This window comes from Giraffa tippelskirchi, chromosome 13 (genome assembly GCF_054371585.1).
Source record: "Giraffa tippelskirchi isolate mGirTip1 chromosome 13, T2T-mGirTip1v1.2.pri, whole genome shotgun sequence".
Classification (NCBI taxonomy): domain Eukaryota; kingdom Metazoa; phylum Chordata; class Mammalia; order Artiodactyla; family Giraffidae; genus Giraffa; species Giraffa tippelskirchi.
Window position 1 is genome coordinate 23,423,739 of NC_137287.1, and position 17,048 is coordinate 23,440,786.

At 40.1% G+C, this 17,048-nt stretch overlaps 1 protein-coding gene across 2 annotated transcripts in view; it reads right to left on the reverse strand.

The window, feature by feature from the left end:
- LOC145531663 (acyl-coenzyme A synthetase ACSM1, mitochondrial) overlaps positions 1-17,048 on the reverse strand; it is a 68,733-nt gene that overhangs the window by 13,174 nt on the left and 38,511 nt on the right. The window contains exons 3-6 of one of the 2 annotated variants that reach the window (XM_081554647.1): positions 7,625-7,835; positions 4,595-4,802; positions 2,364-2,504; positions 1,442-1,601 (exon numbers count right to left, since the gene is read on the reverse strand). In XM_081554647.1, coding sequence (XP_081410773.1) covers positions 1,442-1,601; positions 2,364-2,504; positions 4,595-4,802; positions 7,625-7,835 — 720 coding nt within the window. The remainder of the gene's footprint in view (positions 1-1,441; positions 1,602-2,363; positions 2,505-4,594; positions 4,803-7,624; positions 7,836-17,048) is intronic. The other variant, XM_081554649.1, reaches the window with a different exon arrangement.

The following is a 17,048-nucleotide window of genomic DNA, read 5'->3' on the forward strand; positions in this document are numbered from 1 at the left end:
GAGTAAATGCACCTGCTGGAGAAACTGAAGTGAAAGAAATTACTTGGAAGGGAGGGAAAGTTGAAGGCAGAGTCTTGGAAGAGTACAATGTTCAGGAGTAAACTGGGTAAAGAGGCCGTGGCTGTCACAAGTGGAGAATGTTCTATGGAACAATTTGACATTAAGGAAGGAAAGACGGGGTTGGTCCAATGTGTACCAAGGTGAAGGGAAGATATTTTTAGGATGAGGAGATTTGAATATGTTTATTGACTGAGGGAGTAGCGTCAGTGAAAAGTGAAAGATTGAAAATACAGGAGAAAAGGTTTAGTGAGTTTAAGATTAATAGAGAGGGGCTCCAAACAAAGGTCAGGGAAAAGAGCAAGACTGGCAGCAGGTGTCAAGCGGGAGCTGGACTTTGAGAGGTGAAAAGGCATGTCTGCCTCTGAGATATAAAGCAGGGGAGTGAATGGAGACATAATTCTCAGGTGAAGAGAAATACAGTGAAGGTGTTCATGCAGGTGACCTCGATTACTGTCATAATGTATATGACAGTATACTTAACAGCAACTGCTACCGTTTATCACCCCACTCCAGTACTCTTGCCTGGAAAATCCCATGGACAGAGGAGCCTGGTAGGCTACAGTCCATGGGGTCGCTAAGAGTTGGACACGACTGAGCGACTTCACTTCCACTTTTCCCTTTCATGCCCTGGAGAAGGAAATGGCAACCCACTCCAGTATTCTTGCCTGGAGAATCCCAGGGATGGCGGAGCCTGGTGGGCTGCCGTCTATGGGGTCGCACAGAGTCAGACATGACTGAAGCAACTTAGCAGCAGCAGCAGCAGCAGCTACCGTTTATTGAGTATTTTCTATGTGCTACTTTCAGGGCTAAGCACTTCACACATCATCTCATTAATATTCCCAACCGTTTTGGAGATAGCAACCCCTAAAACTCCCATTTTACAGATGAGGAAACTGAAGCTCAGAGTGCCACTAATAACTGTCAAACATGGGATAAGAAACTAGATCTGCCATATTCCAAGGCCTCTGTTTCTAAACACATCATTAAATTGAGTACACACACACACACACACACACACACACCCCACTACACGCACGCACACACATTCACACTCCAGCTACCTGGCCCTCGTAGAGCCAGGATCCATGAGACCTGAGCTTGCTTTCATTTCTCAGAAATTATATTCTGGTTCCCAAGTCCACAAAGTCTGATCCATAGGTCTAGGGAAAGGTTTGGAATGTGTGTTTTCTTCAAGGTTACATCTTGATGTAATTCTGATACAATGATTGATTCAGTGCTTCATACTTTAAGAAACCCAGAGCCAGGATTGTGTTAAGGGACTTCTTTGCTAAATAAAATATTTCTCAATTGGGTCCAACTTTTGAGCTTAAAATGACTTTCTTCTGGGAGTTTGTTGATGTTGAAAGGTTAATTTTCTTACCTCTGTAATGACCTTAGGGTCAAACTGAGGCAGATGATGAGCAAAGACTGTAGACCCCGCTGTCCATGGTTCAAGCAGGCATCCCAAGGTAGCCAGAACCCAGCCTGTGTCTGACAGGCACCAGAAGACATCAGACATCTTCAGCTGCAACAATTTCCTGCTAGCTCCAAAATACAGTTTTCCTGAGATACTGTTGTGACTACTATCCTCCCCTTCTTTCCACCCTCATTCCCCAGGGTTTTGCTACTCAGTTTTTATCATTAGTACAGACATCAACTGTCTCCAAAAAGCCTTCTTCCCCCTGGTTTGATTGAAAAGTTAGAAAATATATAGAACATGGTTTGGTTTGAATATTATTAGTTGGAGGAGGGGAAGAAGAGGGAGAAGAGTTTGGTTGAACATTGATTAAATAGTTATCCCAATTTCAGCGCTATGTTTGTTCCACGATAGGAAAGTGGCTTAGTGTAGCTTAGTTCCAGATATTATTTTCCTTAAGAGCTCACGATTGGGAAACTCCATGCCAAGTTTGTCCACAGTGGAGGAGGGAGAGGATCTGTCACGTAGGTCACACTGCTGGAGCATTTTATCTTTCCCACCAAACCCTGGAGCCACTGACAGGGACACGGAGGCTTGTCATTTATGTGGTTTTCAGAATGCCTTCTGATTCTACCCACTCCTTTACATCTCCTCTGAAGATGCTTAGGTAGGACCAAAAAAGTCCTCTTTTGACATTCAGAGGTCTCTGTCAGCAAACACTCATACCTAGCCTATACTCACACCCTCAGGGGTCTGAACCAAAGACAGCAAAAAGAATAAACAGGATGGGGTCAATTCCACCTAGAGTTCCTTTCCCAGCACATACACATGCACTTTCCACCCCATATCTGTGGCCCAGCTTCTAAGTTGGTACCCTCTTTCCTACCATGCAGGGAAATAGGATCGTAAAGCAAATCCATGGTTGTGCTTTGCCATCTTGGGGAAGCCTGTGGTCCCACTGGTGAAGAAGATGGCCATTGGGTCCAGGGTCTTTGACTTAATACAGATGTGATCTGGGGAGGCTGATCTGCAAAGGAATTCAATACAAAAGGACAGAAGTCATGTTTCTTATTTTTTCATTCTCTGGGACAGCAAAAGAAACAATATGAGGCTTTGAGTTAGAAAAATAGGGTTTGTAACTCCCAGTATTAGGCATCAAACAAAGTTTACTGGAGGCTCAGATAGGTGACCTGACACTTCTTTGTTTTAAAAAATGGGGAAAATATGATGGATTATTTCTTAATTTAACAAACATTGAAATGGTATTTCCTATGATTCTGGACAAGGCTCTATATGACTTACAAGTAAGAATTCATTCAATATTCAGAGCAACCTTAAGAGGTAAGTAATGCTTTTATGCACCTTTTGCAGATGAGGAAACGGAGGTTCAGAATGATTAGGTAACTTACCTAAAGATGTATAGCCAGCAAGTTGCAGAGCCAGGGTTCAAACTCAGTCTGATCCTTACACTGTGCTTTTAGTCACATTGCTAACCTTGTTTTTTACACACACTAGCTTTGCTGTTGTTTAGTCGCTAAGTCCCATGTGTGCTCAGTCAGTGTCTAACTCTTTGTGACCCCATTGACTACAGTCTGCCAGGCTCCTCTGTCCATGGGATTTCCCAGGCAAGAATATTGAAGTCAGTTGCCATTTCGTTCTCCAAGGGATCTTCCTGACCTAGGAATCGAACCCACATCTCCTGCGTCTCCTACTTCGCAGGTGATTTCTTTACCATTGAGCCACCTGAAAAGCCCCACAGACTACATTTATAGGAATTTAACCTCATAAACTTGGTGTTGAGGGGTGGGGAAGAAAAAGCTAGGGAGAATGGAAGTGATATATATATATATATATCACTTATATGTATATAAGTGTATACACACACACACACACACACACACACACACATATGACCTGGCATGAGTGTGAGGTGGTTGGGGTTAGGGCTAGGTTTAGGGTAGGCAGAATCTGTGCTGTGTGCCTAGTTGCCCAGTAATGCCCGACTCTTTACAACCCTATGGACTGTAGCCTGCCAGGCTCCTCTGTCCATGGGGATTCTCCAGGCATGAATACTGGAGTGGGTTGCCATGTCCTCCTCCAGGGGATCTTTCTGACCCAGGAATCAAACTGGGGTCTCCTGCATTGCAGGTGGATTCTTTACCAGCTGAGCTACCAGGTTCCTTCATATCCCACATATCACTGCTTTGATATGCGGGAGCTTCTCCTAGACTGAGAGTCTCTTTCTTGAGCCTATTATGATGGTAAATGAAAGTTTCCTCGCAAGTATTCAATCAGAGAGACTGCAAGTAATTCCAGTGCTGGGGGAAGCACTGGCTAATGTGGAGAAATGATACCATACTGACTTTGTGCAATTTAGAGGAGTTCAAATGAATATTCTTTGTTTAAGTTATTTTCATGTAATTTTCTTTATAATCTAGCATATGTGATTCATTAGTATATTTGCCTTTTGTGGTTGAAGTAAAGAGCTTTAAAAACTGTGGAGTTACTTCAAGAAAACAAATCCAGCATGATTTGTGTGTAATATGAAAAATGCCTGAAGGCTTGCAGAATCAGTTTTGAGGGTGTCTTTGTCATCTCCAACACTTCCCTAACTTTTCCCTCAAGGTGTCCCTATTGGTACCTACCCTAAGAGATGGAAAGTGTTTGCTCCCAAAGCTGCCTGTCAGCCACAGCCTCATTCTTCACTGTCTCAAGTTTCACCTTAAAAATTCATCTTAACTTTTCATTCAACTCCTGTAAATGTTAATTTTTATATAAAAATAATGTTTCAGATTCTTCACCTATAAGGAAAATGAAACACAATAACCCTCTGACTCTAGGTATCTCTTTTGCACAAGGGTATATATTATTAGTATATATATATGTTAATGAGAGAGGCATAGAAGCTCAATTTCCCTATTTTATAGATAAAAACACTTGCAGCTAAGAGAGGAAAATGAACTAACTGAGGGCTGCTTAGCAAATCAGTGACATAGCTGGGGAGAGAAGCTCAGACCTGGTGAGTTTCCTCCTACTGGCTGATTCTCTACCAGCACTTGGGAGTGAGTAGCCTTCTGCCATTCTTCAGAAAGTACATTTGTCAGAACAGAAACTCACTTCATCAGTGATCGGAAGTCCAGCCACCCATCACGGCTGTGGTCAGACACCAGGAGCTTGGTTTTCAGAGAAGGACACTCAGATGCCACAGAATCCACCTCTGGGGCAAGGGTATCTGTGGTCACGATGGCTTTGGCTCCAGACACTTGTAGTCGGTAGAGAATGTCCTTGGCCTTCATCTGGGTGGTCCCTGGCATGAAGAGGATCCCTAGGTATGAGAGAGAAACTGCTTGTTTTTATTTCGCTTTCACAGCTTCACAACCATGGGCTTCAGACCTGGTTTATCTGCATAGAAATCTTCTGTTAGCCTCTGTTATGCAAAGTATGGTCCAGAGCATCAATACCACCTAGGACACATAATCTGACACCCCACCCCAAACTTACTGACTCAGAATCTGCTTTTTAACATGGTCTCCAAGTGATTTCTATGCACATTAAAAATTTGAAAAACGTACCCTAAACTTTTCTACTGTAGACGGATCTAGCCAGTAGAATCCTTCTTGACACAACTTTACATGGGATCTGGGAAAGATTCAAGTAGGACAGTGTCCCTGATGCTGCATCTCTGCCCCCGTTTTTTCTCCTCTCACTTCCTTCTCTATCCATCTCTTCTGTCATCTTGAATTTCTTCTGTTTCCTTCATTCCTCATACCCTAAGTTAACCACACTCTCCTTTGAACTTTCCTGCCTTCCTTCTCCCATTACCAACAATTAATTCAAGTTTTGTGTGTTTCCATTGGATTCTAATTTTTCCACCAGGTGCCCTTTTCTGAGTCTTCCTACTACTCACCTTCCATATTACTAGCCTGTTTATGTTCCACAGAGCACTGACTTTTTCTCCTTCACAATTCTCCTCTTTGCTAACACCTGTGCCCTCTCTCCAGGAAAACCCACTTCTCGTCATCCTGACATTGGAGTGAGCACTGCTCACTCTTCACCTTTCTCTCACACAACTCTATTCTCTATTTCAAAATGACTATTCTTCATCTAGGCTACTCCTGACTCAGAATTTTTTTTCATGTACTATGCCTCTTAGAATATTCACCCTTTACTTCTACTCTTCTTTAATTCTTTTTATCCCAGAAGTCTCAGCTCATGTCTTGGATTTCTCAAATTAGCCAAGATGGAGTGTTCAGGCTCTCTTGCCCCATGTTTTGTAAATAATGACTGTACAGATCATTTATAGCATAGCGCATGCGTGTCACGAGGTACCCGCTTGGTCAGGGGTTCAGTGCTGTATGCAGATAGGAGCTCCACCTGAAAAGCAGCAGCATTACTGCTAGATCACGGCTGTGTCCAGTTGGGTCAGCCATGAGAGGAGAGAAAATGGGGTGTCTGCTGCTACAGCTGCTGTGCCAGGCAGGAGAGAGGTTGTGTTAGGTTATGTTACGGCTGCTGCGTCAGCCAGGAGAGAATAAACGTGTCTGCAGCTCCTATGGCTCCTCGAGTCTCCTTCCAGCCTCAGCTCGTGCCTTCCCTATCCTAGGTTCAAGAACAGCGTGGACAGTGTGAACAGGATCAGATATAAATCATGGAACACCTCTTGATGATACAGATGGCATGGCATCTCCATACTCACTCAGCCACTGCTGTTAATTCTTGATCTTGATGGATTAAACAACTATTTGTGAGGAAATATGAGAGAGAATATATGAACAAGAACATGACATACTGTATGAGCATGCATGACAGAACTGAAGTTGATTCAAAAAAAGAATCCATGAGTCTCATACTAATTATATAGATCAATGCATAGACAAGCATTAAAAGGAAAGGAAAATCTCTACAGAAGAGTGCCGGCTAATAAGTGTAAAGGGTATGATGTAAATAGAAATACCTAATATAAAATCACCATTAAAATATTTAATTCAGTCAAGACTCATCAATGAATTTTCAAATCATAAAGTGAAAGATAGTTGGGGAAAGGATATTCACACAGTCCCATAATATTACATGACAGATTACTTACTAACTACAAAGGGAAAATGCACCTTTACCAAGGTGGATACTACCTTTCTAAAGTGATAAAACAATGTCATTGATGTTAGGACAAACCGACTGTATATATGGTGCACCCAATGTGGTGCATCAAGAAAGACACAAGTGCTTCTAGTATTTGTGCTAAGAATGATCATCCTGAATATAATCATAAAGAAGGAGACAGAAATACAAATTTTGAGGGATATTCTGCAACACATCTGGCTTAGGCACTTTGAAACTGTCGTTGCATTGCCACATAGACAATATAGAATGTAGAGAAACATTCTATATTAAAGAAGACTGTGGAGATACAACAACTAAATGCAACACATGATCCTCAATTGGATTTTATACAGTTGTTTAAAAAAAAAGCAAAACAGTTTGCTGTGCAGTGTGGCACATGGGATCTTGGTTCCTTGAAGCCATGACCCCTGCATTGGAAGAATGGGATCTTAACCATTGGACTGCCAGGGGAAATCCTGGGTTTTTGATTTAAGCACAAAAATAATCCTGTAAAGGACATTATTGGGATAATTGAGGAATTTTGACTCTGGATGTACATCAGGTAACTATATTGAATCAGAGTGAGACTTCTTGTGCGGTTATGTGAAAGAAATGTCTCGAATCTTAGCAGATACATATTTCAGTGTTTATCTCGTGTTTATGAGCGTCACAGTGTCTGCAACTGATTCTTAAATGACTCCCTGGGAGAGAGGGGATCCAATACGGCAAAATGTTAATAACTGATAAATCTTATAAAGAAGTAAGTATGTGTGAGACTGTGTAAGAGAAAGTGTGTGTGTGTGTGTGTGTGTGTGTGTGCGCGCGCGCGCATGTGAGAGAGAGAGAGGAAGGGAGAATTATGACATTGTGCTTGATAAGGTGTGAGTATAAGGGAAAGAGTGAATGAGAAGGAGTAAACTAGTATTTGAAGGAATTTGACAGAAGGAAAGACTATTAAGAAGAAAAAAGTTAGGGGAAGGGGAAGCCCCTAATATTTCAGGACCAATTAGCTCTAGGCCTATCCTAAGGTCTATTTGGGTCACTAACCTGTTCGGATGCAGCCCACAGACACAAGCCACCACTCAGGCACGCGAGGCAAAATCAAAGCTAGACGGTCTCCCGTCTGAAGGCCGCAGGTCTGTGTGAAGACGTTGGCTGTGCGACAGGTTAAGTCTGTCATCTCTCTGAAGCTCCACTTCACTTCATCCCCTTGATTATTCACCCACCACAGGGCTGGGTTTGGACTTCTCTTGCCCTGCTGGTTAAGATCATATACTACATGTTAGTTCCTGCTTCAAAGGAAAGGGGCACTAATTTGGTCAATTCACTACCATAGTCATATTCCTGTGTGAGTGTAGCTCAAGGTCTGAGATCCCATGTTAAACATTTATACAGCCAAGAAAAGTTGGGGGGACGTGTGATCCAGCCAACTCCTGGTCTACTGTAACCCTTTCCTCTTAAATTACATAAAACCACAAATAACCTTCATGTCACTTATTGAAGATTTTAAATTTTATTCTCCCATGTGTCTGCCTTTGTTCCACATGGACAGTAGGTTACTCTCTATGCCTCAGTTTTCTCTTCTATGGAAAGGGTAGAATAATACTACCCAGAATATAGTAAACTTTAAATTAATTATTTTAGAAGGAAAAGTGCCTGGCGCAGAGTATGTGCTCAATAAAATTTGTTGTTGTTGTTTAGTCGCTAAGTTATGTCCAACTCTCTGACCCCATGGAATGCAGGGTGCCAGGCCTCCCTGTCCTTCATTATCTCCCAGAATTTGCCCAAGTTCATGTCCACTGAATTGGTGAGGCCATCCAACCAACCCTAAACTTCATTACTCCTAGACTTTCCTTATAAGAAATGCTAAGAGGAGTTTAGGTTGAGATGAAAGAACTTTAGAGAGTAACTTAAATACAAAAATATAAAATTATTTAGTAGAGATAGACAAATATAAAAAAAGTGTTGTTATAATTTTGGTTCATAGCTTTACTTTTTATTCTTTCACCATATGTAAAACACAAAAGCATAAAAATAATTATAAACTATGTTAAAGGTGCACAATATGTAAAGATGTCTTTTGTGAAATCAGTAACATAACATGGGAAGGTGTAAGGGAACTGGAAAAGAGTAGGGTTTTGGATGTGAATGAAGTTAAGTTGCCATTAGTTTAAAATAAATTGTTATAATTTAGAATGTTATATACAATCTCTACGGTAACTATAAATAAATTATCTACAGAATATACACAAAAGGAAATGAAAATCAAAACATATCACTACAAAAAAATCAGCTAAACACAGAGGAAGGCAGCAAGGGATAAACTGAGGGACACAAAAGCTGTGATATCAAGGAAACAATATAACAATAGTAAGGCACGAGAGATGCACTGGAGAAGGAAATGGCAACCCACTCCAGTATTCTTGCCTGGAGACTCCCAGGGACGGAGGAGCCTGGTGGGCTGCCGTCTATGGGGTCGCACAGAGTCGGACACGAGTGAAGCGACTTAGCAGCAGCAAGTCATCTTTATCTATAATTACTTTAAATATAATGAATGAAATGCCCCAGTCAAAAGATCTAGGTTGGTAAACTGGATAAAAAAAGCAGAATTCAACTGAATACTGTTGACAAAATTGTTATTTCTGTGTAATGGAATATGATAAAACCAACCAAAAATGCTTTCAGAATGTTTTTGCAGTAAAAATCATACAATACAATATCAATTTAGAAAAGTTAAATCATATTTACATTGAGTCTAAAGTTCTATAATAGTATCCATCCATCCATTCATTCATTCACTATATATCTGCTAAGTTCTCATTATTTCTTGGGCACTGTTCTTAAACCAACATGATACAATGGTGTACAAGACATCCATCTGCACATATAAATGAATGGTTTTAAGTGTTTATGGATAATTTTCATTTTCTTGTTTAAGTCAAATCTTTAATTTTACCTAAGTAAAATGATTTTTTAAGTTTTTTTTACATTCCCTAAAGAAAACATGTTCAGAGTAAAAGTTCAGGCAACACACAATTTTACTAACAGAAAAATTTCTTCAAATTTCTTATCACAATTTCAGTCCCTGAATGTCAACACTGAAAATTGCTCAATGTATAATCTTCCAGCAATTCTTCCCACATAAGCGCAAACATGATCATATCAGCTTTGCCTCATATACTTGGAACAATAGAGTGTGGCTCACCTGATATAAAGTTTATATACATACATGCATACACACATACCTATATAAATTTATATGTGTGTATATATATATGTATATATATATACACACATATATATATGGAAAAATCGTTGCTAAAAAAAACACTCTTGTCCATTGGATTAAGGAATGTTAGCAAATATAAATGACTAGTTGTGCATTCTCTGTATAAGGGGAACAGAGTATGTAACATTTCTGTAAGATTTTATAAAATAGGGGCGGTCCTAAGATGGCGGAGGAATAGGACTGGGAGACGACTTTCTCTCCCACAAATTCACCGAAAGAACATTTAGAACCGAGCAAACTTCAGAAAACAACTTCTGAATGCTGGCAGAGGACATCAGACACACAGAAAGGCAGCACATAATCTTCATAAGGAGGTAGGACAAAATCTAAAAGATAAAAAGAGACGCAAAAGAGGTAGGGACGGATCGCCCCGGGAAGGGAGTCTAAAAAAAGAGAGAAGTTTCCAAACACCAGGAAACACTCTCTCCAGCGGGTCTGTGGTGAGCCTTGGAATTGCAGAGGGCAAAATAACCAGGAGGAAAAATAAATATATAATTTAAACCCGCAGTTTACGTACCTAACAGCAACTCCCAGAGGGTGCGCAGCACAGACACACGCATCCCCAACTAGCAAGCGGGGGCTGTGCAGGGAGGGGCGGGCTGCATTGCTTTGGGTAAGGAGCCTGAATGCCCTGCGGGCAATCTGAGGGAACTAGGTTGAAACAGCAACTTAGACCCTGGGATAGCTTTCCTGCGAAAAGCCTTAACCTAAGACACCGCCAGGCCCGCTCACAGAACAAAGGACTGAGAAGAGCAAGCCTGCTGCGGACCGGCCCATCCCCCGCAGGAGACGGGCAGGCGAGGGCAGCCAGAGCCGGGAAGGGTGGAATCGCAGCCCCAGAGAGGCATCCTATACCAAACTACAAACAGACCTTGCTGGTAACCAGGACTTCTTGGGACTCTGGAGGGTTGACACCCGCCGAGAGGGTTGCAGCCAGAGATCCGCACCCCAGGGGAGATACATGGCACATCTGGGAAGCTGCACCCATTGTACACCCAGAAAACCGAGTGGCGGGGGTTGGGGAAGGGAAAAAGGTGCAGCCACCAACCGCGCTAGCCAAAAACCTGGTCACCAGAGCTGCTCAGACCTGGGAAGGGCACAAACCCCAGGCTCAACCAAGTCTGTGCCTTTGTGGAGTACCCGGGAACCAGAACCTGAGCGGCGTAGACCTGGGAAGTACAAGCAACCCCGGAGCTGCTTCAGACAGTTCCTGGCAGTGCAACCTAGAGCCTGAGTAGTGTAGACAGGGAAAGCACACACACTGAGTAGGGCAAACCCAGTGTGGCTAAAGCATTGTAAGCACACGCCAGTGAGATTTGTTTGCAGTGTTCCTCCCTCCCCACAGCACTAAACAAGTGAGACTAAAAAAAAAAGTGACCACCACCGCCCCCCTTGTGTCAGGGCAGAAATTAGACACTGAAGAGACCAGCAAACAGAAGAAGCTAAAAGAAACAGAACGAACCTCTTTGGAAGTGACAGATGCAACAGATTAAAACCCTGTTGTTAGCACCGACTACATAGGAAGGGGTCTAGAGACCTTGAGAAGTACAAGCTGGACTAAGGAACAATCTGAAAATGAACTGACCCCACACTGTCCGTAACAGCTCCAGAGAAAGTCCTAGATATATTTTTACTATTATCATTTTTTTAATTTTTAAAACTTTTAAAATTATTTTAAAAAATTTTTCTAAATTTTCTTTTCTTTTCTTATTTTATTTTTATTTTTAAGTCCACTATTACTCCTTCAATTTTCATTTTTATAACCTACCATTACCTTGCAAAAAAAAAAAGACCCTATTTTTATTTGTATTTTTTAAATTTTTTTTAAGAACTTATTTTTTAAGCAAACTTCATATATATATATATATTTTATAATTTTTGTGACTTTGGTGGGGTTTTTTTCCTTTCTTTTTTTTCTTTTTTCTCTTTTTTTTTATTTCTCTTTTTTTAATATGGTATTTTTGAGAAACTAACCTCTACTATCGATTTTTAATTTTTGCTTTTTAGTATTTGTTATCAACTTTGTATCTTCAAGAACCCAATCTTCAGCACCCATTTATACTTAGGAGTGAGAACACTGGCTTGATTGCTCTCTCCCACTTTTAACTCTCCTTTTTCTCCACTGGGTTGCCTCCATCTCCCAACTCCCCCTTTTCTTCTCAACCCAACTCTGGGAATCTCTTTATGTGTTCTGGGCTGTGGAGAACACTTAGAGAACTGATTACTGGCTGGATCTGTCTCTCCCCTTTTGATTCCCCCTTTTCTCCTCCTGGCCACCTCTGTCTCCTTCCTCCCTCTTCTCTTCCCTGTGGAATTCTAAGAACATCTCTGAGAGATCCAGACGGTGGAAAGCACATAAGGAAGTGATTACAGGCTAGCTTGCTCTCTCCCCTTTTGATTCCCCTATTCTCCTCCTGGTCACCTCTATCTCCCTCCTCCCTCTTCTCTTCTCCATGTAACTCTGTGAACCTCTCTGGGTGTCCCTCACAGTGGAGAAACTTTTCATCATTAACCTACATGTTTTATCATTGGTGCTGTATAGATGGAGAAGTCTTGAGGCTACTGTAAGAATAAGACTGAAAACCAGAGACAGGAAACTTAAGTTCAAATCTTGAGAACACCAGAGAACTCCTGAATCCAGGAAGCATTAACCAATAGGAGCTCATCAAATGCCTCCATACCTACACTAAAACCAAGCACCACTCAAGGGCCAACAAGTTCCAGAGTAAGATACACCATGCAAATTCTCCAGCAACACAGGAACATAGCCCTGAGCTTCAATATACAGACTGCCCAAAGTCACACCAAACCTATTGACATCTCAAAACTCATTACTGGACACTTCATTGCACTCCAGAGAGAAGAAATCCAGCTCCACCCACCAGAACACCGACACAAGCTTCCACAACCAGGAAATCTTGACAAGCCACCCATCTAACCCCACCCACAGCGAGGAACCTCCACAATAAAGAGGAACCACAAACTGCCAGAAAACAGAAAGGCCACGCCAAACACAGCAATATAAACAAGATGAAAAGGCAGAGAAATATCCAGCAGGTAAAGGAACAAGATAAATGCCCTCCAAATCAAACAAAAGAGGAAGAAATAGGGAATCTACCTGAAAAAGAATTCCGAAAATGATAGTGAAAATGATCCAAAATCTGGAAGACAGATTGGACTTACAGATAAATAACCTGGAGATAAGAATAGAGAAGATGCAGGAAAGGTTTGACAAGGACTTAGAAGAAATAAAAAAGAGTCAATATATAATGAATAATGCAATAAATGAGATCAAAAACACTCTGCAGGGAACCAACAGTAGAATAATGGAGGCAGAATATAGGATAAGTGAGGTAGATGATAGAACGATAGAAATAAATGAAACAGAGAGGAAAAAAGAAAAAAGAATTAAAAGAAATGCGGACAACCTCAGAGAACTCTGGGACAATGTTAAACACACCAACATACGAATCATAGGAGTCCCAGAAGAAGAAGACAAAAAGAAAGACCATGAGAAAATACTCGAGGAGGTAATAGTTGAAAACTTCCCTAAAGTGGGGAAGGAAATAATCAAGAAAACCAGAGAATTCCAAACAGGATAAACCCAAGGCAAAACACCCCAAGACACATAATAATCAAATTAACAAAAATCAAACAAAAAGAAAAAATATTAAAAGCAGCAAGGGGAAAACAACAAATAACACACAAGGGGATTCCCATAAGCATGACAGCTGATCTTGCAATAGAAACTCTTCAGGCCAGAAGAGAATGGCAAAACATACTTAAGGTGATGAAAGAAAATAATCTACAGCCCAGATTACTGTATCCTGCAAGAATCTCATTCAAATATGAAGGAGAAATCAAAAGATTTACAGACAAGCAAAAGCCAAGAGAATTCAGCACCACCAAACCAGCTCTCCAAGAAATGCTAAAGGATCTTCTCTAGACAGGAAACACAGAAAGGGTGTATAATCTCGAACCCAAAACAATAAAGTAAATGGCAACAGGATCGTACTTATCAATAATTACCTTACATGTAAATGAGTTGAATTCCCCAACCAAAAGACAAAGACTGGCTGAATGGATACAAAAACAAGACCCCTATATATGTTGTCTACAAGAGACCCGCCTCGAAACAAGGGACAGATACAGACTGAAAGTGAAGGGCTGGAAAAAGATATTTCATGCAAATAGAGACCAAAAGAAAGCAGGAGTAGCAATACTCATATCAGATAAAATAGACTTTAAAACAAAGGTGGTGAAAAGAGACAAAGATGGACACTACATAATGATCAAAGGATCAATCCAAGAAGAAGATATAACAATTATAAATATATATATGCACCCAACATAGGAGCACCACAATATGTAAGGCAAATACTAACAAGTATGAAAGGGGAAATGAACAATAACACAATAATAGTGGGAGACTTTAATACCCCACTCACACCTATGGACAGATCAACTAAACAGAAAATTAACAAGGAAACACAAACTTTAAATGATATAATAGACCAGTTAGACCTAGGTGATATCTATAGGTCATTTCACCCAAAACAATGAATTTGACCTTTTTCTCAAGCGCACATGGAACCTTCTCCAGAATAGATCACATCCTGGGCCATAAATCTAGTCTTGGTAAATTCAAAAAAAAATGAAATAATTCTAAGCATCTTTTCTGACTACAATGCAGTAAGATTAGATGTCAATTGCAGGAGACAAACTATTAAAAACTCCAACATGTGGAGGCTGAACAACACACTGCTGAATAACCAACAAATGACAGAAGAAATTAAAAAAAGAAATCAAAATATGCATAGAAACAAATGAAAATGAAAACACAACAACCCAAAACCTATGGGACACTGTAAAAGCAGTGCTAAGGGGAAGAACCATAGCAATACAGGCTCACTCCAGAAACAAGAAAAAACGCCAAATAAATAACCTAACTCTACACCTAAAGCAACTTTTAGTTGAAATGAAGAACCCCAGCGTTAGTGGAAGGGAAGAAATCTTAAAAATTATGGCAGAAATAAACGCAAAAGAAACGAAAGAGACCATAGCAAAAATCAACAAAGCCAAAAGCTGGCTCTTTGAGAAGATAAATAAAATTGACAAGCCATTAGCCAGACTCATCAAGAAACAAAGGGAGAAGAATCAAATCAACAAAATGAGAAATGAAAATGGAGAGATCACAACAGACAGCACAGAAATACAAAGGATCATAAGAGACAACTATCAGCAACTAGACGCCAATAAAATGGAAAGCTTGGAAGAAATGGACAAATTCATAGGAAAGTACAAATTTCCAAAACGGAACCAAGAAGAAATCGAAAATCTTAACAGACCCATCACAAGCACGGAAATTGAAACTGTAATCAGAAATCTTCCAGCAAACAAAAGCCCAGGAACAGAGGGCTTCACAGATGAATTCTACCAAAAATTTAGAGAAGAGCTAACACCTATCCTACTCAAACTCTTCCAGAAAATTGCAGAGGAAGGTAAACTTCCAAACTCATTCTATGAGGCCACCATCACCCTAATACCAAAACCTGACAAAGATGCCACAAAAAAAGAAAACTACAGGCCAATATCACTGATGAACATAGATGCAAAAATCCTTAACAAAATCCTAGCAAACAGAATCCAACAACATATTAAAAAGATCATACATCATGACCAAGTGGGCTTTATCCCAGGGATGCCAGGATTCTTCATATCCGCAAATCAATCAATGTAATACACCACATAAACAAATTGAAAAATAAAAACCATATGATTATTTCAATAGATGCAGAGAAAGCCTTTGACAAAATCCAACATCCATTTATGATTAAAACGCTCCAAAAAGCAGGAATAGAAGGAACATACCTCAACATAATAAAAGCTATATATGACAAACCCACAGCAAACATTATCTTAAATGGTGAAAAACTGAAAGCATTTCCCCTAAAGTCAGGAACAAGACAAGGGTGCCCACTCTCACCACTACTATTCAACATAGTTTTGGAAGTTTTGGCCACAGCAATCAGAGCAGAAAAAGACATAAAAGGAATCCAGATTGGAAAAGAAGAAGTAAAACTCTCACTGTTTGCAGATGACATGATCCTCTACATAGAAAACCCTAAAGACTCCACCAGAAAATTACTAGAGCTAATCAATGAATATAGTAAAGTTGCAGGATATAAAATTAACACACAGAAATCTCTTGCATTCCTATAAATTAACAATGAGGAAACAAAAAGAGAAATTAAGGAAACAATTCCATTCACCATTGCAACAAAAAGAATAAAATACTTAGGAATATATCTACCTAAAGAAACAAAAGACCTATATATAGAAAACTATAAAACACTGGTGAAAGAAATTAAAGAGAACACAAACAGATGGAGAAATATACTGTGTTCATGGATCGGAAAAATCAATATAGTGAAAATGAGTTTACTACCCAAAGCAATCTATAGATTCAATGCAATCCCTATCAAGCTATCAATGGTATTTTTCACAGAACTAGAACAAATCATTTCACAATTTGTATGGAAATACAAAAAACCTTGAATAGCCAAAGCAATCTAGAGAAAGAAGAAAGGAACTGGAGGAATCAACCTGCCTGACGTCAGACTCTACTACAAAGCCACAGTCATCAAGACAGTATGGTACTGTCATAAGGACAGAAATATAGATCAATGGAACAAAATAGAAAGCCCAGAGATAAATCCATGTACCTGTGGATACCTTATCCTCGACAAAGGAGGCAAGAATATACAATGGAGAAAAGACAATCTCTTTAACAAGTGGTGCTGGGAAAACTGGTCAACCACTTGTAAAAGAATGAAACTAGAACACTTTGTAACACCATACACAAAAATAGACTCAAAATGTATTAAAGATCTAAACGTAAGACCAGAAAGTATAAAACTCCTAGAGGAAAACATAGGCAAAACACTCTCCAGCATAAACCACAGCAGGATCCTCTATGACCCACCTCCCAGAATATTGGAAATACAAGCAAAAATAAACAAATGGGACTTAATTAAAATGAAAAGCTTTTGCACAACAAAGGAAACTATAAGCAAGGTGAAAAGACAGCCTTCAGAATGGGAGAATATAATAGCAAACGAAGCAATGGAGAAACAATTAATCTCAAAAATATATAAGCAACTCCTGCAGCTCAATTCCAGA